Genomic DNA, 22,202 nt, shown 5'->3' on the forward strand with positions numbered 1-22,202 from the left:
AACTGTTATCTATTTCAACCAGATCAGCTGATATGACTGGTATTGAAATTAACTTTGTTAGTAACAACAGATCCCTGTTCAAAATTCCTCTCTACATCTGATTCCAGGTTGCACTTCCATTAAGAATAGCTGCTCTTAGGTGTTGTGTATAGAGAGGCACAAACGCTAATGCAATTAGTTCCTTGCTAATGTGGTCCTGCCACTGGCCCTGTTTCCCTTTCTTATCAGACCAACACAGATAACTTGACGGCAAACCACATTTGCACTGCATCCTTAAAGCAAGGCTTGAGGTCACCTTACTGAATAATTTATACAAATGAAAAGCTGTCTTTTACAGCAGCTGAAAGCAACAATAATAAATTTTTTTTTTTCATTTTAAAAGCTGCTATAGAAATGTCAGAATTTCAAAAGGAAGATATTCTACAGTCAGCCACAAAGGCCAGTTCTGGAACTTTTCATTCTGCTTTTCCTCCATCTTCTTATTTGTGCTCTTGCTGTGGTCTCTGATCTCTAACCTTTGGGCATGCATTATGTATGTCAAGCCTCCAGGAGCTTCTGAGCCTTGTGTCTTTGACATCTGAACAAGCAGAGACCGGCAGGTGAGATTTTCAAATATGCTCTGTGCTGACTGCTCACAGTAAACTTGACAGGAGAACTATCTGCAAGCTGAGGATTGGTGACTTTAAAACCCAAACCAGCATTTTCAAACACTTTTCATCAAACACTAAATCTCTTATCAACTCCTGCTCACAAATTTGCTCCCTTTCACACCCAATTACGGCTTCTCTATCATAATTAGGATGTGTTAGAAGCAAGTGTAAAGGAACAGCATAAAGGAGAGAGAAAGGAAACAAAACAGCACATTACTCCTTTAATTGCTATGGGAAGTAGTGACCTCCTGTTTACAAACCTCCAACTGACTTTGCAAGTTACTTAACAGTGTGCATCAGACTGACTTCTTAAAAAGAAGCTAGATATCCATTGTTTCTATCAAATCAAATCAAATCAAATCAAATTTCCCTGAATCTGTTCTTACTACATCATGAAACTTGCCCCAGCTTAAAAAGAGTATTTTGGCAAGGTAAACTGAGCTGTAGATTTGCTTTTTCCAATGACTAATTCCCTGTTGGAAGTGAACAAGAATCTCTTGAGTGCTGTCATTAGCAGCTGTGAAAAAACAACAAAGTGTTTCCTAACATCCAACCTAAACCTCCCCTGCCACAACTTGAAGCAATTTCCTTTTGTCCTATCACAAGTTATTTGGGAGAAGAGACCAACACCCACCTCCCTACACCCTCCTTTCAGGTAGCTCTACAGAGCGATGAGGTCTCCACTCAGCCTCGTCTTCTCCAGACTAAACAATCCCAGTTCCCTCAGCCGCTCCTTATAAGACTTGTGCTCCAGACTCCTCACCAGTTTCGTTGCCCTTCTCTGGACACGGTCCAGCACCTCAACGTCCTTCTTGTAGTGAGGGGCCCAAAACTGCACACAGTACTCGAGATGCAGCCTCACCAGCGCCGAGTACAGGGCAACAATCACTGCCCTACTCCTGCTGGCCACACTATTTCTGATACAAGCCAGGATGCTCTTGGCCTTCTTGGCCACCTGGGCACACTCATGTTCAGCCAGCTGTCGACCAGCACTCCCAGGTCCCTTCCTGCCGGGCAGCTTTCCAGCCGCTCTTCTCCAAGCCTGTAGCGTTGCGTGGGGTTGTTGTGACCCAAGTGTAGGACCCAGCACTTAGCCTTGTTGAACCTCATACAGTTCACCTCGGCCCATTGGTCCAGCCTGTCCAGATCCCTCTGGAGAACCTTTCTGCCCTCGAGCAGATCGACACTGCTGCCCAGCTTGGTGTCATCTGCAAACGTGCTGAGGGAGCACTCGATCCCCTCATCCAGATCGCTGATAAAGATCTTCAACAGAACTGGCCCCAATACTGAGCCCTGGGGAACACCACTTGTGACCAGCCACCAACTGGATTTAACTCTGTTCACCACAACTCTCCGGGCTCAGCCATCCAGCCAGTTTTTAACCCATCACAGGGTACACCTGCCCAAGCCATGAGCCGCCAGCTTCTCTAGGAGAATGCTGTGGGAGACGGTATCAAAGGCCACTTTCTTCCCAAATCACAGGTTTCTCTTGACTAGAAAACTGTATAAATGACCGTGCATAAACATTGCTGAGATAATTACAAAATAAAGAAACAATATAGTGAATCCATTGAGAACTTTAATTCCAAACTGCCACCATCCCAGAAGGAACAAACTGTGAGTCAGACTGACTCTTAAGTATACAATTAAGCCTGTCAAGTTCTGACTCCATAATATACTGTTTAATATTGAAAAGTCTGTCAGTAAACCAATATGTGGGATTAATGTCATAATGCTTTAGTTTTGCTTCCTCATGAAACTATAAAACAATTTAGCTCATACAAGCAACATGTTATTTATACTCCTTTTGTCAACAGCTTTAATGTTATATGGGATACTCCCCCTTCCCTCCAATGTAACAGCCTTCCCTGGCCTTTATGGACTTAAATTGGTGAGGAGAGCTGCGTGCGTTCCATGTGGAATTTAAGCAGTAATTCTATTAAGAGCTTCCCTCCACAGAAATGAATGTTCTCATCTCATTCAGTACTTGTCCTATTCTTTATTTAAAACAGAAGACCTAATCTCTCCCTATATTAAGTTTCCTCAAAGGATTTTCTATTAGTTTTAAGGAATTCAAAAGATTAAGCTTCAACACTTCCATGTTTGCAAAACTTTAAAACTCTGGGGCTTACAGTTAGTGCAGAAGGTTTTGCTATTTCTGGAATTTTTGAGAAGGAGGGTGTCTATCAATTGAAAGTTAGAGCCTTCAAAAGAGGCCCTTTACTTTTGTTCCTCACCATTTTCAGGCCACACTTCTAGTGACATTCTAGAAGCCAGCAGAGCTTCCAATGATTTCACCAGACTCTCTAGGCCAATTCATTCACTTGGTTTTAACTAGCAGCTGCCCCCAAAAGGCCTCAGAGCCGATATCAGAAACAAGTATTTCCCACCACGGGTGCTTGCACTAAGCAAAAGCAGAAGCACCAGGGCTGGAACAAACAGAGAACATGGTAGAGGAGTTGCCTTCATTTCCCCTCCTAGCTTTTATATTCCCAACTACTGAAAATGAATGCAAAACCTGTTATTATTCCTCAGCGGTACTGGTTTTTGATGAATCACAGCAAAGCCATCCGGGCTGTGACATGCTGTGCTGCTGACTACCGTGAAGCTCCTCTAGTCGGGTACGTCTGCCACAAAGGGGCTCACTTATGCTAATACTGGCTGTGACTACAGTGGGCTGCATTTCTAAAACTTAGTTCACATGTCATAAAATCCACTGAATACTATCTAGGTGCATTGACTTAGCAAACAGATTTTGAGGACTAGGTAGATACAACTTGTTTGGAACCCTGCCTCCAGCAATGATTAATACTTATACAAGATTTGTAGGTTAGGTATAATACAGTGACTTCTATTGCAGGGAAAATCTGACAGTTTGGGGGGATCGCTAGTCCTTTTTTAGGCCTAAGAAGAGAGACAAACTTTCAGACGCAAACCTCTTTCCTCAGCTCTAAGAAAGGTGTGTACTCCTGAAAGCTCACCTGCCTTGTAAAACTATACTATTGGCCTAATAATAGGGACCATATAGAGATCACTGTGGCTGTACCAAATCTGGCATTCTGATGCTATTAAAATCAAGATGAAGACAAGCAGGAATTATACCTCTCACAAAAATACAGTATGTCCTCCTGCAGGGCAAACTACATATTCTGATACATGAGAAGCTGCATTTTAGAAAGGACCACACAGGAAGAGAGTTGTCCACCTATTACTGCTACTCATCTCCATAATTTTCTTCCTGATTAGTTCAATTCAAGGAACAAACTGGGAGGAGTTATATAAATAAGCTGTGCTTTTAGATTTTCCAGAGAAGAAAAAAGAGATGATTTGCTTCTCATTTCTGTTAGCAAAAAAGTAATTCCTAATTTACAACACTGTTAACAAGAGGAGATTCAGGCAGAACAGCTTAGATTTGCAGTCACTGCAAGAAATACAATTCAGTAAATAACCAAGAGGATAATATTGTTTAAAGAGATGAGAAGCTAGAAACTACAGTCCAGTGTACACTTAATAAAAATTAATGGGATGCTTTAAGTAGCCAGTGGAGATATTTCTCTCAGCCTTGCACACAGAAATAATGTCATGCAGGCAACCTTTTAAATGAGAAAGATGTAGGTCTTGTGATGTACTATCAAAAAAAATAAGCTGTTTTAATAAGGGAATGCTAAGTGAATGGAATAACTGAACAGATTCTGGTCTCACTTCCTGACTCTACCACTACAGCTGTGTGACCGAGGGCAAACCACTTAAACATTCAGCATCTCTCAGTGAAACGGGTAACAAATGCAGTGGCAGGTAGCACATTAACTTCAGACAACAAGTTTTTTTTTTATCCTATAGTTCAAGAAAAGAAGAGCAGTCTCCATAACAACTTCTACATTTCAGGATTCCTAGAGCGATGACAATACTAAAGATGACCAGTGTACTTCAGTTACCCATCTCCGACAGTGACCAGAGCAAGCAGTTCCAAGGGAGATGTAAAAGTGCAAGTATCTGCCAAGGAGAGCTTTCTGCCTAACACCAGGCTGTCACAGTTGACTGACTGCAGAAAACAAGAGGGTTTATATTTTTTAAAACAGAGATCACACTTGGGTTAGCAGCAGATTTTCTCATTATTCAACCTTCAAGATCCTTTTAGGGAACAACTGCAGGTGCAGTGACAGACCTAATGCTAAGGCCCAATCATTACGAACACTGACACTGAGCTGGGCAAGTACTCGGCACAAGCAGAGGACCCAGGCTCCTGCACACACATGGGGAGTGAGCTGAGCCAGCAATCCAAGCAACAAGCAGGTTTGCGAGAGGAGGAACACAAGCCTCAACTCTCACAGCTCGCACATAAGCATCTGACTCTGGGTTTGAAGGAGTTGTCTGTCTCTTGGTTTCTCCATTTAGAAGGCCTTTCAGAAGCTGGTGTGCCCTTGAGAATGTTTAAAAGAACAATAAGGAACGTCATCAACAGAGTTGATACAGAAGCTCGAGGGACTTGAAGCACCTGTGGTAAAAGACAGCGGTTGGACAAACGGGTTGAGTGGTGCTGAAATGCTGTATTAGGTGTGAAATGTGATTGCTGGGTATCTGTGCAAGTCTAGAACCAGCCACAGACATACACGCATACTGGGAGCCAAACCCTCTACTGGCACAAGCTCTGCACAAGTCTGGGGTGTCAGTGGGTTTGTGACAGACAGAAAAGTACAGCTTGGAAGATGTCTCTGGATTTTGAGAAAATAAACTCTCCCTCCTACCCATTAATTCAACTCACAGTGTCATGAATAATTGTGCAGTGAGTGGGAAGAAAGGACATTAACACTTATAAAATAAACCTCCAGAAATTGTTTAAATAGAAAAATCACTTGCAGAGAAAATTAAATGGAAAAATGTGTCCAAAAAAGCAAAAGAGAATGCTAAAAAAAAAGATAGCATACTAAGAAGAGTGTAAGAAACAGTGTAGGATTTCTAAACTGGCATTGGACTGTGCTCCTATTCGTTCTGGCATAGATGGCATTCCTAAGAGATGGCATTCCTAGCCCCTACCTGCTGGAATAAGGGACTTGCATGCATTTTTATGCCATGTAGAACACCTGTACCAGTAACTAGGAACTCATCTACAATGTCTAGAAGCCAATTTGGAGCTACTACTCCTGTTCTGACCAAGTGAAGAGGTCCAGAATGGAGGTCCAGAAGTTTGCCCAGACAAAAAAAAACCAAAAAAAAAAACCCAAAAAACCCCCAAAAAACCTCACGACTTCTTTGGAGATGCCTGATTCCTCATTAGTGAATCTGAAATCACGTTGCTGCTGTAGCCAGGCATGCAGGCCTAAGACACTCTTTCTACTAATTTCAGTACTCTCTCTGTAATATTTCTAAGCACATTTATTATGAAAACTGCCTCGCAGTCTTAGAACATAGATGTTCATTGCTGGACGAGTCCAACTTTCAGAGGAACAGAAAAGATCATTAGCTAAATCTAATCTAATTTCACCCAGGTACTTTCAATCAGATTTAAAAAAAAATTGTTAGACTAAAGTATTTCTGTTCCCAGAGCTCAGACTGCTACATTGATCTCAGTACTCCCATGAAGATAAAAAAATTGTTGCTGAGATACCCTGATGATCCCGGCACACTGAGCAGAACCTCTGTCCACTGCTATCAAGATTCTTGCATTCTCAGAGGAAAACACTTTCCTCACCCTAAACGTTTTTCCTCAAATGTCTTAGTAAAACATTTGTCGTGCCAAAAGAAAATTAATTTCATTTCTAAATCTCCAAGCAACACCAAGGCTACATATGGAAAATTATGTCAATGTTCAATTATCATCATAGCTAGGAATCTGAATTCAATTAAATGTGTTAAACCTCAGCTTCCAGGTTCTAGTCCTTCTTAGGCTTTTACCAGCATAAAGACAGAAAATGCTGCGTTATCTTCTCCATATGTAAGGATATAAAGGCAGTAATCAAGTCACCTCATGCCTCTCATGATTAAATGTGAATGCCAAATTGAGCAGGATGATAGCTGGATAACATTTTGACCAGACTCATGCTAGCTATGTCTGGGATGGGGGTACTGGCAACTGTAAGTATAGAGATTTTGAGTCTGAAGGGATTCCCTGTCTTGCAAATCCATTCCTCTATTTGTGATTTAGAGGGCTGGAGCTGACAGTTCGATAAGAATATCCCATCTGCAAAAGCTGACTGAGGATGTACCACAGGAAAAGATTTCTGTCAGAAAATGCTTTTTCAAAACTGAAATGCTTTGTAAATACATTTTAGATGAAAAAAATTTCAGCTGAGGTTTGAGACCAGCTTCCTAGCAGGGCTGCTGAGGAACCAAGCCCCAAACACATGCATTAAGAAGACTGCTCAGATCTGCTGACTCTAGAACTTCCTGACTGCTCCCAGCTGCCTGATGGTCTGTGCAGGTAAGAGAACTTCCCATTGGGATTAAGGGATTGGCTCAAGATTTGTTGATAAACTCCACTGGAAAATAACGATCAATACAAACCCCACCTTGTGCTTCAAGGGCAAGACAAATTTTTAACCTTGCTTCTTCACAATACATAGATGCAAACCTAGCTATCCATGCAATCTAATTTTTTTAAAAAATCCTGCCAAAATAAGCCAATTCACTTCACACACTTCTTGCCTTGTGGAAGAGATAAACTCTATGTGACAGATAATAGTCACAATGCTTAATGTGCTCCAAATATTTTATGTTAAAAAGAATAGAGAAAATGTGATTAACAGAAGAAAAAATGTAACAAAGTAAGATTAAGAAGCTATTCAGAATTACTGAAGCCTTCAACTACATGATCAAAACATCATATTATTATTAAACATCACCGCATTTTAAGAGATCTCAAGGAGTTACTACATCCAGGAAATGCCAAGCAGCTAGTGTGAAGTAAACGTAATTCCTTATGAGGTTCGCTGTGACTGATGCAGTAGCAGTTCCCAAATCTACAGCATCAGTATTTGACTATGCTAGAAATAGTGTAATGGAGAAGAAGACCCGTTAGCTTCTTCAGAGAAATCAGGGGGCACAGTTTGGTTTGTGATGGTTGGAGAGTCTTAAAAAGAAAGTAACCAAGGCGTAGGTGACAGACTGGGCATTGACTGCACAGTCTCGTGCATTCGGCCATTACTGCACGTGCGTTACGAGACTCGGGAAGAGGTTTCTGCATGGAGCAGTTCCTGGTGTATTGTCATGGTTTAACCCCAGTCAGCAATCGAGTACTACTACAGCTGCTCACTCCGCAGCCCCCAGGGGGATGGGAGAGAGAACTGAAAAGACAGGAAAACTCACGGCTTGAGACAAAGACAGTTTACTAGGATAGCAAAGGAAGATATAATACTACTACCATATATATAATTATAATAATAACAATAATAATAGAATATACAAAACGAATTATGCACAATTTCCTACCACTTGACGACCCAATGACTGATGCAGCCCATCCTGAGCAGCAATCACTGAATGAAAACCAAAAGCGACCCCAGAACAATCCTGAGCAGCGAAAGAAAGAGCAAGAGAGCTGCCCACCGGCCAACCCCCACTTCTGTACGGAGCAGGACGTCTGTGGTATGGAATACTCTCTTTGGCCAGTCTGGGTCAACTGTACTGGCTGTACCCCTCCCAGCTTCCTGCACCTGCACATTAGTGAAACCTGGGAAGCTGGAAAAGTCCTTGATCTCTTAGCAAGAACTAATAATATCAGCGTATTATCAACATTCTTCACATACCAAATCCCTTACTAAATAAAAAAAAACCAACTACTTGGGAAAAAAAAATTAGCTCCATGCCAGTCAAAACCAGGACATGTATCTAAGCTGGAGCTACACATGCAAGCCTTCTGTACTGTCTGGATTAATTTCAGACTGGAGGGAGAGCTACCTTCCAAGAGTTATTTCCAGCTCATAATTACATATTATAAGGATTTTCACATTAGAGATATGTGGCAAATGCAGATTTATTGAATTGCAGTTATACAAAGTTCCAAAGCATAAGTCTTAGCTACCCTTTCATTCTAGGTAGCTGAGAAATTCAATATGTCAATCGCTGTATCACAAGTGAAACCTGACTCATTCACTCAGTGCTAAGATGAAATACATTCATATGGGAAGCTATTTTTAATATCAAATTCTTAGCTGTTCCTTGAGTAAATTTGCTTATATGATTTTGTATTTGTCAAAGTGTTTCAGCTGTTTAACCTTCTCTTTTCTTGCCTATGTTTTTCAAGAGACATGCTCCAAAGTGTGAAAGGATTTTTAAAAATGAAATTCAATATGTGGATCATTTCAAGTCAGAGACAAACAAGCTCTAAGGCTAACCCCACTTAAATTAAAGGAGAGATCTGGCTGATTTCAGTGGACTCTGAATTAGGTATTTTGTTAGGGAAAATCTGGGGCTAAGCTACAGACAGCTATTGCTTTGTTAAATAAGCAACTCTGGTATTAATGAAAGTATTTAAAACACTTTCCAGCATTCTTTAGACTCCTGGAAAGCCCTCATGCATTGCTTAAAACTAAAAATACATAGGAACCATCTTACAGGGTTCTTTGCTTTGGATGACAGACAATTAGTTACCCAGTCATTATTTACTAGCCTGTTATAGTAAACTGCCTGTTGATCCTTGAATTTAATTGCCTTGCAGATCTTTGGTTCTGATCACTGCTCAGGAATACAATATTGACATGGTCTCATACTGGTGAAGACAATATCTTCATAAAGCCACAGATGTGTTCTGCACATAAGGTGCATGATGTCTCAAACTCCCTTAGAAATCCAAACAAGAAGGAAAATATATTCTATTTTAAATATAATTGCTACAAATGCAGTTCTAATGCTGTAAGCCCCTATCTCTGTCCCCATTGCAAATCTGTAACAAGTGCACTGACATCCAAGACTCTTCTCAAATTACATCAGGGTAACTAATATCAAAAAGCACATCTGTATACAATTACTGATGCATTTTTCCTGAGATATTAAGACAATATTCAGGAGACAACCCCACTCTTATGGAATAAGACTGAGGTAGCAGCTGCATTCCACTGAAGTCACCCCAAAGAAGTCGCCTTTCATTTCCTAAGGAACGGAAAGCAAGATTCTTCTTGTGTATTTCCTGATCCATCATATAAAGTTGAATGGGTTGGGGAGAAAAAGCTCTGTAAGATGACTATTTTTTTGTTAAATTCTGATGGATAATAAATCATATTGATAGAGAACAATGGACCTCACCCCCTTCAAGTTTTAAATGGCATTTTCATCATCTGTTCGGACACAAAATGCCTTTTGTCCTAAGGAAATTTGACAGCCCATGTAGGATCCACATTAACTGTAAGCATAACTGATCCACTTCTAAGAGTATCCCCAAAATGTCTTGTCTCTCAGACTGTGACACAGCACCCTAGAGAGCTGCTAAAATGCTAACGTCCTAACAAGAAAAGCATTCTCAAGCCATGGTGACAAGTTGTTGCGTTTTTGTCGCTACTTACTGCTGAAGATAAAATTTAACTTAAACACTTTGATGGCAGTGAAGAGGACCTACAAGGGTGGGTTTGTGTTCATTGACAATGGTAGTAAATGGGAAAGTAGAAAAACATTGACTTCACTTGGTTGAAACCTTCCATGTAGTAACAATAAAAGAATCCTGAATTGCTTCAATACTATGAGCAATCTGTACTCCAGTTTTAGTCCTACGTATTGTCATCAGGATCACTAAGATTATCAAAGAATCACTAGCTTTTTATCTGTGCCCCCTGCATTATCTGTTTTCAGTACTGCTGTGTGGAAGAATATCTTAAATAGACAGATGTCTTAAAGAGAGGGAGTCTTATTTCTAGTTACAATAGTATAATGCTTTTTGAAGCACATAGTAGCAACATAACTATGTTTTAGTACCTAATGCTATGCATTCCATATACTAATATACTGTTTATGGAAGGCTATGGCAAGAAAATATGGAATTGTGAGCCAAAAACTGTACACAGTGTCATTCAGAATAAAAACTCATAGTATAAACTTATTTAAATATAATCCATCACATTTTAAAAATAATTTTTCTTTATTAGCTTAATAAATTACCTACCTCTCCGCATTTACTCCACAGTGCTTGCTTTATAGAGGATACACAAGCTTCTCTTTGTCAAGGAGAGAAAAATCTCCTTTTCTCTATGCTGTGTTACATAAATTTCAACATAATCTCTTTAGAGAACAGAAAAATAGCAATTTCTGAGACTTGAGCATGGACACACCGCAGTCAGCAAATAACTATCATTTTTTAAATGCATTCAAAATGTAGATATCTGACATGAGTTAAAAAAAAAAGAAAACAACACATTACCTAAATTACCTCACAGCTATTTGCATAAAGGGTGCAGAGGCAGTACAGTATAAGTACGGAGACACAAGCCATCCAAACAGAACTTAGCAACAGTCCTATTGGATACTGTGTGTGTCTGTAGCACAAAAAGGGCAACTCTGAAGCTCAGATGTGGGAACAGCTTTAAAGGACTAAATTTCTTGGCAGATGCATCAAGCAAAAATCTGAATCTCCAAACCAGGTAATTTACCAAATCATCTTCTTTTTAGCCAATTCTAACTTTCTTTCTAAAGACTGCTCTGAGCCAAATAGCCTATGTGATATTCGTAAGGCTGTTATCCAAGGACTTAATCAGAAGTGACAGAAACCTGCCAATAAGAGAGGTAATAAACTAATTCTCTATTTTAAAAATCTGTAGAACTTTGCAAAATTGTGCATTTATTTTATGTTCTGAAGATATAATTAAGCTAAATGATTCCTATACTAGCATGAAAGATGTATTCCAGTCTACTGAAGGAACTCTGCTTACTGGTAAACAGATCCATGGTAAGTGCTTAGGAATTCTAGTGCTAGCTAGAAGAAATAGAAAAACACCTCTTATCTGGGCAAGAGGTAATAGAGGATATGATTATTAATATTATTATTATGGCTCTGAAAAAAATATGAGGTGCTTTCCCAATGCAAGAAATCTCCCTGACCAATGGAGCACAGCTATCTTATTACACCAACAAATATACAGACACATGGCTACTTTAAATGTATAGAAATAGATATTAAAAAACTAATGGACTATTCAAGTTGGGCTTTAACTAAAGCTGGAATGAAAGTGCTGCAAATTTGAGTATTATTTTAAAATGAACCCTTAGCAAAGGGAATTGCCTGGTGGAGATTGCTAGTGCAAGGTATATGTGTGTGTGCCTCATGTGGGGCAAGAGTTAACACAGAGTTCTAGAGAGAAATCATTTTTGCCTCTTGGCAGAAGGCAAATCAAAAATCACTGGCTTTCAGAACTATCTGTGCATCAGGAAGTTTGATGTTTAAAATGTTCATATCTATTCTGCCAAAAAAAAATTAAAAAGTGCCTGGTTTTAATTATGAAGAATTTACAGATTCTTTGAAGAATATAAAATAAACTGAGACATTAGTAACAGAAATGAGGAAGGGCCCTCATAAGGGACTTCAAACCTTACGGCAGCGCCATGCTTCCTTTTCAGTGTCTGGAAACATTGCTATTATTGCTAGGTTTGTTTGCTCCATCCTCCTCCTCTGTTGTTCTCTCTCCCACAGAAGTTGCAGGAACCCCCATCCCACTATGCCATCCATCCAGCTGCCACTGCTCCTCCTCTGCCTGACCTTGTGTGGTGTTTGTCTCAACGGAGGGCAGCCCCTTCTTGAGGCAAGTGAGAACATGGGAAGAAGTCCTCTGGATAACATCCTGCAGAGATCTGAAAGCCTCATTCTTCAGTCTGTCCTCAAGAAAGCTGAAAAGGAAGAAGAGATGAATAAAGGTATATGTAACACTGGGGATATCCATCTGGTGATGCTGGCATAGTACTTGGCTGAGATAATTAGATCCAATGTATAGTTCCCAGGTTTTAATGTATATATTTATTACTCTTTCTAAGGGGAGGGGAAAGATAAGAGGTCCGCTGCCATACACTGACACAGAGTTCTCAAAAGGCACTTTCTTCTCCAAGCTCTCTCCACTTAGGCAATGCTGTACTGCCACTGAGCAGCTGCTGCATAATAAGAAGGTAGAAGCCTGATATAGAGGACTTGCCTGTCTGGCAAGTACTTCCCTAGGGAAGCTCTAAGAGGACACAAGGAGGACATTCCCCAGTTGTGGACCCTGTACGTAATGTTAACTGGAGATGGGAGCACTGCCACTCACTTATTACCTCAACCCACTGGTTTCTACACCCCAGCAGAGGTGGCCTTTTCCATGGCTGGGAATGCAGAGGCTGCTCTAGGGTCTGCCGCCTCCTAGCTTGTAGATGCTCTGCTCTCACTAGTCACAGCAGTGGCAGCAAATCAGCCTCAGGGATTGCAAGAAGCAGCACATAGGTGCCTGCCACCAACAAGGAGTACAGAGCCCTTTCAGAGTGGAAAGAGGAGCTGGCCCCAAGTGCCCATAGAAAGAACCTTCCTCCCTCTTCACGTGAACGCTGAGAGTTGGTCATGTTGATCCAAGACCCAAAATATTAAAAAGAGCTTAAGAATGAGTAATAGAGTTATGACTGGTAGCTGGAAATACTGAGTTGGCTTTCAAATGTCCACATGCCTGCTCCTGCCTGTGTCTCAGCCCTATGCTTTCCCTGTCTCATCCAAGTTCCCAGCTCTTCCCCATACCTAGCTTCTGCAGCTGATTTCTTCCAGCCACTCAGTGTCTTTTACTCACCTCCCTCTACCTGAATCTGACACATTTACCTGAATCAACACATTAGGCTTTGTCATTGCATGTCTTCCCATTTGGCTGCAGCTAGTTCCTAATGTATTAATACATCTTGCTAAAAATGTCACAGAATTGTTTTGACAGATGCCATCCAGAGTGATCAAATTCAAGACCATACAGTTACTTGTGCAATTAAGTGTGCATAATGAGCAACAGACTATGATCCTGCACCACAGAACTCTACAAATTCCCACTTCAACTTCCCTAGTGAGGATTATGGGGGCTGATTAACATTATTATTTTCCTTGGACAGAATCAAATGCCCCTCTGCCAGAATGGCTTTCCAAAAGGCAACACTCTGGGAAAAAGTACCTAAGTGACTTGGAGAAGAGACAGCATCCTGGAAAAAGAGATGTTGAGGAAGACACATCTTATGGAGGTATTCAGAAGAGGCAGCATCCAGGGAAAAGAGAGATAGAAGACAACCTTGATGGCTATCTAGAGTTGAAAAACCAACAGCATCCTGGCAGAAGGTCATGGTTGGATCAGTATGCTGACATCCCTACTGCACGGCTAACCTACTTGAATGAGTTATCCAAAAGACAGCATCCAGGCAGAAGGTATCTGATGTACAAGCACCAGAATTCTAGAAAACGAGGCTGGAATGATGAGGTAGAATTAAATGGCCAATACGGCGAGAAACGCCAGCAACCCAGAAAAAGGCACTGGAATTCTGACAGCCCAGACGATGCAAGCCCCTGCAGCTTTCAGGAGTCCTTCATCTGTAATAAAGGCAGTTTGTTGCTTGATTTAGTAGAAGATGTTAGCAAAGACAGGGTAGGAAAGAAACGTCAGCACCCAGGAAAGAGATCAGCACGGGAAAGTGAAACAGAGGAATGAGAAAATAATTGTGTATCATTTGCATTTGGTGACGTAAACTGACAGATCACTAAAAAATTCTGTTCACTCCCTTTTGGCTTCCTGCTGCTGACCTCTGCACCTATCTTTCAGTGCATTAATGTTTTCATTTAAGTTAATGGCTTTGTCACACACTTAAAATAAAAGAAAGAAGTAAAGGACCCAGTTGAATGGAACAAGCAAGTACTGCGAGTCTTCAACTCCCCCAATTTAGGAAATTAAGAGTGCTCATTTCCTTAAGGGCTCAGACCCCAGAATAATCCCACTATGTATGTCCAATTTTCTGTTCCCAAATGACTAAAACAGGCTCTTAAATATATGTTCTGACACTAGTAAAGTGGAATAATTACATGGTTTCCTCTCATGTCAGTGAAATCAGTAAATAGATAGGGATAGAAAAGAACAATATATGCCAATTATTTCAAAATGAATTTGAATAGGTTTTCAATTCTAACTGACACATTAATGAGACCTGAACCCTTGTGGACAACAATCTGTCCAGACAGTAAGCACTAGACAGAGATAGGATCTGGAACAGACTAGATGACTGACTTCATAGTTTGACTTGGAACTGGCATATAAAACCTCTTTTCATCTAAGAGATTGCACAGTGCAAAGGGTTAATGCATCTCAGAGCATCTCAGCTGCAAGTTGTGAACCTGACTGTGTACACCCCACACTAGAACTCCCACCCTAGCATGTCCATATTTCATGCCACTTGAAATCACGTCTTCTCCTCAGACATTTAAAAATGAAACAAGCAGACATCCTTTTCTTCCAATAAGGATTTCTGATTTCTCGCCTCTCAAAGGAATGCTTTTACTTTCCATGGTCAGACTCCCAAAAGTGTTTACTTGATATGAATGATTCAATAAACATTAAGAGTCAACTCTGGGTGTCCTTATTGGTTGTGCAAACATGCTGTAATAGAGTGAAATCATAAAACTAACATAAACCCAAATGAAATAAAAATAAATAAACATTAAAGGGTATTTTTCTAGGCACAATCTTCTTGCATGCTGGTGGTCAGCACATGTTTATACATAAAACTGTTCTACTACTGAAGTGGAAGGATGATTTGTATGTAGATGGATTCCCTTCTTAAATCCTCTACCTGTATGACACAGAAAATTATGCATCTGGGCCAAACCCACAGCAACCTTGTCACCTAGTCCATGGGGAACCTTACTCGAAGTCTGATTTCCTGTCCACAGGTCAAAACAATAGATTTACTAATTTTTGCAATTAATGCACAATTATTTAGTGTATTGAGTTATTCATATCACTTCTTGTACATTGAAAGAGGTTACAGCACATCAACATTTCACTAGGATGTTATTTTTAATAAACAAATTAGTATGTTTTCCACTTATATTCATCCTTCTCAATACCACTGAGACACATTAAGTCCCTTGAGTGTTCCTTTAAAATATGATTGTTTCCCCATTCAGTGTCTCAGAGCACTGCCCCAGTTATAGAAGTCAGTTTTGCCACATGGTTTAGTTACCCTGAAGAAGAAGAATAATGAATCATCTCAGCAAGCTTAACTGAAGTTAGATGCTTCCAGGTTGATCAACACTTAACATGGTCTATCAAACAATTTCTAACTTTGGAGATAATGTGCTGTTTAATGTATGTGACAACAGCCAGACCTCTTCTATTGACAAGAGGCTTTCTAATTAACAAGTGCTGAAGAAATCCTCAGAGGAGGTAGCTGGGAACATTCCATACACTTCAAATTCCTTCAGCACACTTTCTGTAGGTGACACCTTTTAAAATGTTCCGTTTTCATTTTAGAAGAGAAAAAAGATTTCTCTGAAGAATACCATTTCGTATACCATTTCCAGCAATGAATGAATACTTCTTAAACCTCAGGGAAGACTACTACACAAGACCACCACCACTTGCTATAAAATGCCCACAATAAATGAAAAACAGGAAAGAAAAAAATACCAAGTGGGTAAACATGGGCAACAGCAAAAATGCATGACAGTTCCTGCAAGAAAGCTGCAAGAAAGAGCATGGGGAAGGGAGAAAAGCATGAAAGCCAAAGGTCAAAGTTTTTAATGTGAAGCTACAAACAGCTGATTCAAGGTTACTGCCTATAAAATCTACCATTCTGAGTAAATCTCAGATGTACTTAATTATCATTAACTTATTAAAAAGGAAAGAGTTTGCTCTCCTCTCAGTGTGGCCAGTGAAAAGCTAGCACAACTGATTTTATGCAAGTCTGATTTTTCCATCTTCTGTATTTTAAATTCTGAGTGTTCCAGTATTTTCAGAGATTCCAAGTTCTGCTAGGGCCTAGTCATCTGTTAAAAGCAAGGCTATCAATACTACAATTTTTTAAAGGAATTATTTCTATTGGGTTGGAATTTTTTTGTTTTGCTGGGTTTTTTTTTGTGCGTTTCTTTTTATTTTTTAAAGCCAAGCCTGAGCTGACAGCATGTTACAGTAAATCAGATTTATCAGGTCATTATTATAATGCCTACAGTTCTTAAAATTTGCCTCAGTTTGGACCTGCTGAAAATCATAGAGTCATAAAATGGTTTGGGTTGGAAGGGACCTTCAAAGCCCATCTAGTCCAACCCCCCTGCAAGGAGCAGGGACATCTCCAACCAGATCAGGTTGCTCAGAGCCCCGGCCAACCTGGCCTGGGATGTTTCCAGGGATGGGGCATCAACCACCTCTCTGGGCAACCTGGGACAGTGCTCCACCACCCTCAGTGTAAAAATTTTTTTTTGTAATATCCAAGCTAAATCTGCGTCCCTCTATTTTAAAACCATTACCCCTCGTCCTATCGCAACAGGCCCTACTGAAGAGCCTCTCCCCATCTTTCTTGTCAACCTAACTGAAATACATTTCTGACAGGACTGTGCCATGGCTACAGGGCTGATTGTGTCCATTTTCTCGGTTGTATTCTCACTGAAGTCTCTCCTCTTCAGTTGGACATTAGTAGCAATGACCAACTTGGGACAGACCAGGCCCTAAAATTCACTGTTAGAGTTATTACAATATCTCACAAACATATTTTACAACTTATTTACTCAGTGTTCGCAGAGGACATTGAGTGCAGCTGAGTAAGAGGAGTTACATAATGGATGTGGGGTTTTGCAGGACGAGCTTTTATATTCTGGTGGCAGCACAGGGCAGTACATGCCTGACTTTGCTTCTTGAGCAAGTGTCTGGAACGCAGGCCGTTCCTCTACTGTTCCTCTTTTACATTGATTCACAATGGTAAGCCATTACTGATTCAAATTCAGTCCCCAACAGCATCAGTAGCATTTCAGTAAAGTTTAATTTATCCCCAAATACCTCTCTTCCTATTGTAACTAGCTGGATGAAGACACATTAATTTTCAAAGAAGCGTAAACTGGACTGGTTTAGATTGACCTGGATTTTTTCATTTTGTGAACAGTCTCTGCATAGGAAAGTGCAATGAGCCTAAGTGACAAGCAGCCTGAGTCTATTCTCATTTACACCAGCAAAAACCTAGATTATTCTTGACCTCTGTAAAGGGACATTGGGCCCTCAGGGACACAGGAGCCCAGTTTCCCTTTGGGAGCGAAAGGACACTTCACTCAATTCAAGGACACTTCACTCAAAAATTCAACACATCACTACATCTGGCATGCTAACTTCGTATTATTGCTTCTGTAATTCTCTCCGAGAGACTCCCAATAAGATTCTAGTACTCTCATAAAGATCCAAATCATATTAAACAGGTGCAATCACTTAAAGGGGAATGAGTTCCTCAGGAAGTGCTAAAGACTATTTATATTCAAAAATATGCAAACAAATGGCATTTTTCTTTCAAAATGTTGAACGAAATTTCTCTCTTCAAGAGTGATTGACACAGCATAAGCGTGTCAGTAATTCAGAAAGATTCCTTTGCGAGATGCGTTCTCGTAGTCTGCACTCAAATGCAGAACATGCAAAAGAGCACAATTAACTAACTAAAGACAGAGTGAAATGTTTGATTTCTAGTGTCCATCCCAGCATGTTATTATCCTCCTCACAACTCGCTGTAGGCAGTCCTTCTCACTGTTTTGTTTGTGTTCCAGCAACAGGCTATTAGACTTCAATCGTTGTATTTGCCATTTTAATAAGCCTTTAAGACCTTCCTTTTGAAAATGAGCAGCTACCGAAGCTGCAGAGACAGGTGGGTTTAGGGAAAGAGCTTGCTGTTCAGTACACTCTCGCTTTTCCTTACATCTGATTCTCACTACTTCTGAATGACAGGAAAGGACCAAGCTGCCTGGGTCATCAGGGCCTCACAGCTGAACAGGCAGCACGATTCTGCCTGCTGCAGGAGAAAAATCTTTTAAAAAAATGGCTAAGGAGCCCCATGTGCTGTGAAATCCACTGCAAAAGGCCCCTGCAGGTCTTCGGTTGCTCTCAGACGTGCTTGGTGTGCCATCTAGTGACAGGCATGTCTTCCCCTCCCCACCGACTCCTTTTCTTGTCCCTTCCCTACATTCACTAAATAAACAAAAAACATACATCAAACAGGAACAAGAAAACTGAAATGCCTACAGACACCCCCCTACAAGCCCTGTATCTACTCCTGTCTTTTCTTTCTCACTTATTCCTGCTATCACCCGTCTCATCTCACTACTCTCCCATCCAGGCACAGATCTTGCAGCTCTTCTAGAGACACTTGTCTTGGTGGAGCATTCTTTCACTGGCTCAGTGAGTTATAAATCACGGGCCTCAAAAGAGGTCTGGACAAAAGGAGCAAGGTAACAACAGAGGGAGTGGTAGTTGATTCCACTTGAGCTTTCTCAAGGCACAAGCATGGCTCAATGCTACGAAACAGCCCAGCTCCAGCAAATCCAGGGGAAGGACGATGACATCACAGCAGGTGAATCCTCAAAGACACTGAGCCTCAGGCTGGTTCCTTCTCTCTACCTCCAAGGACAGGAACACAAGGGAGAAAAACTGTACCTTGTGTTGCTCCAGCTTTGGCCCTGCTCAAGCATTACACTGCAAACCCCTCCTTTACATCCCTAACTGCCCACTTCCACCTACCCGATCACACAAAGCCCTCAGATTAGCACACAAGTGCCGAAACAAGGATTGGGATCAATTAAACCTGGATCTTCTGGTCTGTTTTGCAAAGAAGTGTTGCCTCTTAGCTTCCTGTCCAAAAGATGCAGCAGATACATGGGGTAATACAGGGATACTTCTGCATAAGTGAGCATCATAAGACATAAACAAGTGGAAAAAACAGAGGATGAAGGCCAAACTCACAGTTGGTGAATCAGAAGGAAATACAACAGGACTGAAAACTGTTCCCATAAAGCTTGCCTGCAGTGCCTTCCTTTGACTTCTTTCAGAACTGTAAAAGGCAACTCACACAGTACAGAATGAGAGACAACTTCAAAACTGTGAGCATAGTCCACATCCTTAATGCTTTCCTTGAAGGAAGTGTGTGCCTGTCCCAAAGAATGGAATGGAATTACTTTGCTGGCATTATCAAAGAGGTAATAAATTGAGTTTTCCTGCACTAGGCAGATGCACTTACTATTAGAAGCACACTTGAATGCCCAAAGATCTGCTAGCTGCATTAAAGAAGCAAGCAAATATTGCAATTCTTGCATTCAACAGTTTTTAATCTCAAGATTTGCTAAGATAAGGAACAGTCTCAGAATTAATATGAATCTGGGAAAGCCGAGATTCAAAGTGCTGTAGCTATCTACAGTTTGTTCCCCGTTTCTTTCTGTAACACGGGTACTTGAACGGGATGCTCACAGAAGAGTAGTTTATACAGGAGCTAATGTAGAATAATTTCTGTTCCACAATGACTGTTCCAGGGTCTTTCCTGTTCAGACAAGGCTTAAAGTCTTGGATCTGAAACTGATGCAGATAACAATTCCCTGTTGAGAAAGATCACAGAAGACTAACCCTGCTTAGATTCAAGACTCATATTCTCCTGTAGGAAAAGGTGCCTTCTTAGGGTGTGAACGCAATGAGAGAGAGCAGAAAATAGGCATCAGGGAAAAAAAAAGAGGAGAGCAAAGGATGACAGTAATGAGAGAAGTTTACTAATTGAAGCCCCGATTCCAAATATAGGCCTATGCAATGAGAAAACCCAGGAGCTTTGATGAGATGTGCCCGCCAAAAGGCTTTGCCAGCTCAGGACTGAGAATACCAAATATATCTTGGTAGGCCTGTTCCCTGCGTGTAAATCCTTCCAGCTAAGTCTGGAAAAGACCAGAAATATACTTTTTATATAAGAAAAGCAGTATGAAAAGTAAGATGGTTACTTCTGTTTTTCCTTTGTCATTCTTTAAGTACCTTGCTTCTTTAGAAACACTGCTAGTTTCATTTCTAGTGCCTACAGGCTCAGGACTTTTCAAGTTTTAAAGTGAAACTGGTAACACTTAATGTATTCTCAAGTTCTTAAGACCTTGGGGTCAATACAGCCCCTTACCTTATTATTTTTTTTTTAAAGTAACAATCAATCATATCTTCTAAAAAAAGCTTAATAGCTTATAATCTACCAGAGTACACTGCAGGGAAGAGTACTTGACCAGGGCACCTTTGACAGCATGATAAGATCTCTTACCAGTTTTTAATATCGAAGAGAAATTGGGTCTGTGTTTTGCATGCTGAATAGGAAGGTGACTGTAACTGGGGTTGTACATTATTTCCACAGCCGTGTGTTTCTCTAATCATAACTGAACCAAGACTGCATGGTTTTGAGAACCAGAGCATAGTGGTTCTTAACAGGAAACTGTACATGTAAAAAATTAGAGAGTTTGTTTATAACATTCATTTACTGCTATGGTTAAATCAGTTTGGTTTTAAGACTTTGATTTCCCATTATACTTTTGTCAGATGATGGAACTACAAATACAAACCAGATGAAATTCATTAGAGATGTGACAAGGTGCTGAAAGGGGTCATGTAACAGTCAGCCCACAAAGGCCAGATTGCAGGAATGAGACCAAAATTTGGAATGGCTACTAAAACCAGCTTGTGGATGAATCCCTCATCCCATCTGGGACCATCTGATACCCTTCAGCTGGGATTTGAAGTCATAAGGAGTTGGGCATTTAGTTATAATTCATGCCTTGGAAAACACATCCCTCCTACCACCCCCTTGATCCCTGTTGAAAATGTTTTAAAGGACTTAGCTTCAAGGATAAAAGTGCAGCACATTAATGGTGAAAATCCACCATCAATGGATAGGACTCAAGTGTAAATAACATTGTCACGTAAGAAAATCTCAAGCCTCCAAAAGCCTGTAATTCTAACAGATGAAGCAGAAGTATGGTTACACACCCCTATCATTTCTTCTGCACGCTGGCAAATGTGGGACAGCACAGATTTCTGCCAGCTGAGACTAAAGAGAAACTACCATCAGATAGGGGATATTGAAAAGCTCTTTGTCATCGATTTACACAAATATTTGTCAAGTCGCAAGGGCAAGCATTAGTGGGATTCCTGGATTCTATTTGTGGCTCTGTGAATAACATGTCAACTAGTGCTACGGCTTAGAGTCCTTTTGAATGACTGGCCAAGCTAAGAAAGGGAACATCAGGCTTGCCGTTCTTAGCAACGCTGGTCCTCTTCCCAGCATGCTCAATAGTAAGGATACAAAGCACAAAACCGCCAGCAGAAGAGGTAAGTGTAATGTGAGGTGTCCCACACAGCGGGAGGCCAGAGAGGCGACAGGCCTCTCCCGCCACGAGCGCCGCCCGCTCCCGGGAGGGTTCTGGCACCACGATCCCACGTTACCTCTCTCGTACACACCTGCGAGCCTCGGGACGCCCGAGCAGACCCCGTGTGATCAGCGCCGACCCCAGCCTGGCTGACACCAGGGCGGTAGCCACCGCCCCGCCCTTATGGGACGGCCGGGCCTCGGCCACCGCCTCCCCTTTCTCGCCCCTCCCCGCCACCCTCGCCCTCCATC

The 22,202-nt window shown here is 41.0% G+C and overlaps 1 protein-coding gene and 1 long non-coding RNA gene across 3 annotated transcripts in view; one reads left to right on the top strand and one right to left on the bottom strand.

The window, feature by feature from the left end:
• LOC147599579 (uncharacterized) overlaps window positions 1–22,202 on the bottom strand; it is a 54,036-nt gene that overhangs the window by 31,517 nt on the left and 317 nt on the right. The window contains exons 1-2 of one of the 2 annotated variants that reach the window (XR_015259612.1): window positions 22,043–22,164; window positions 12,325–12,452 (exon numbers count right to left, since the gene is read on the bottom strand). This is a non-coding gene — a long non-coding RNA (uncharacterized LOC147599579). Of the gene's footprint in view, window positions 1–12,324; window positions 12,453–22,042; window positions 22,165–22,202 lie in introns of those variants that run through there. The other variant, XR_015259611.1, reaches the window with a different exon arrangement.
• On the top strand, window positions 11,775–14,263 carry TRH (thyrotropin releasing hormone). Its single transcript, XM_010122531.2, has 2 exons — window positions 11,775–12,479; window positions 13,677–14,263. The coding sequence occupies exons 1-2, from the start codon at window positions 12,125–12,127 to the stop codon at window positions 14,261–14,263; spliced, it is 942 nt and encodes a 313-aa protein (XP_010120833.1). The 5' UTR covers window positions 11,775–12,124.

This window comes from Chlamydotis macqueenii, chromosome 10 (genome assembly GCF_036417535.1).
Source record: "Chlamydotis macqueenii isolate bChlMac1 chromosome 10, bChlMac1.mat, whole genome shotgun sequence".
In the NCBI taxonomy this organism is placed as follows: Eukaryota; Metazoa; Chordata; class Aves; order Otidiformes; family Otididae; genus Chlamydotis; species Chlamydotis macqueenii.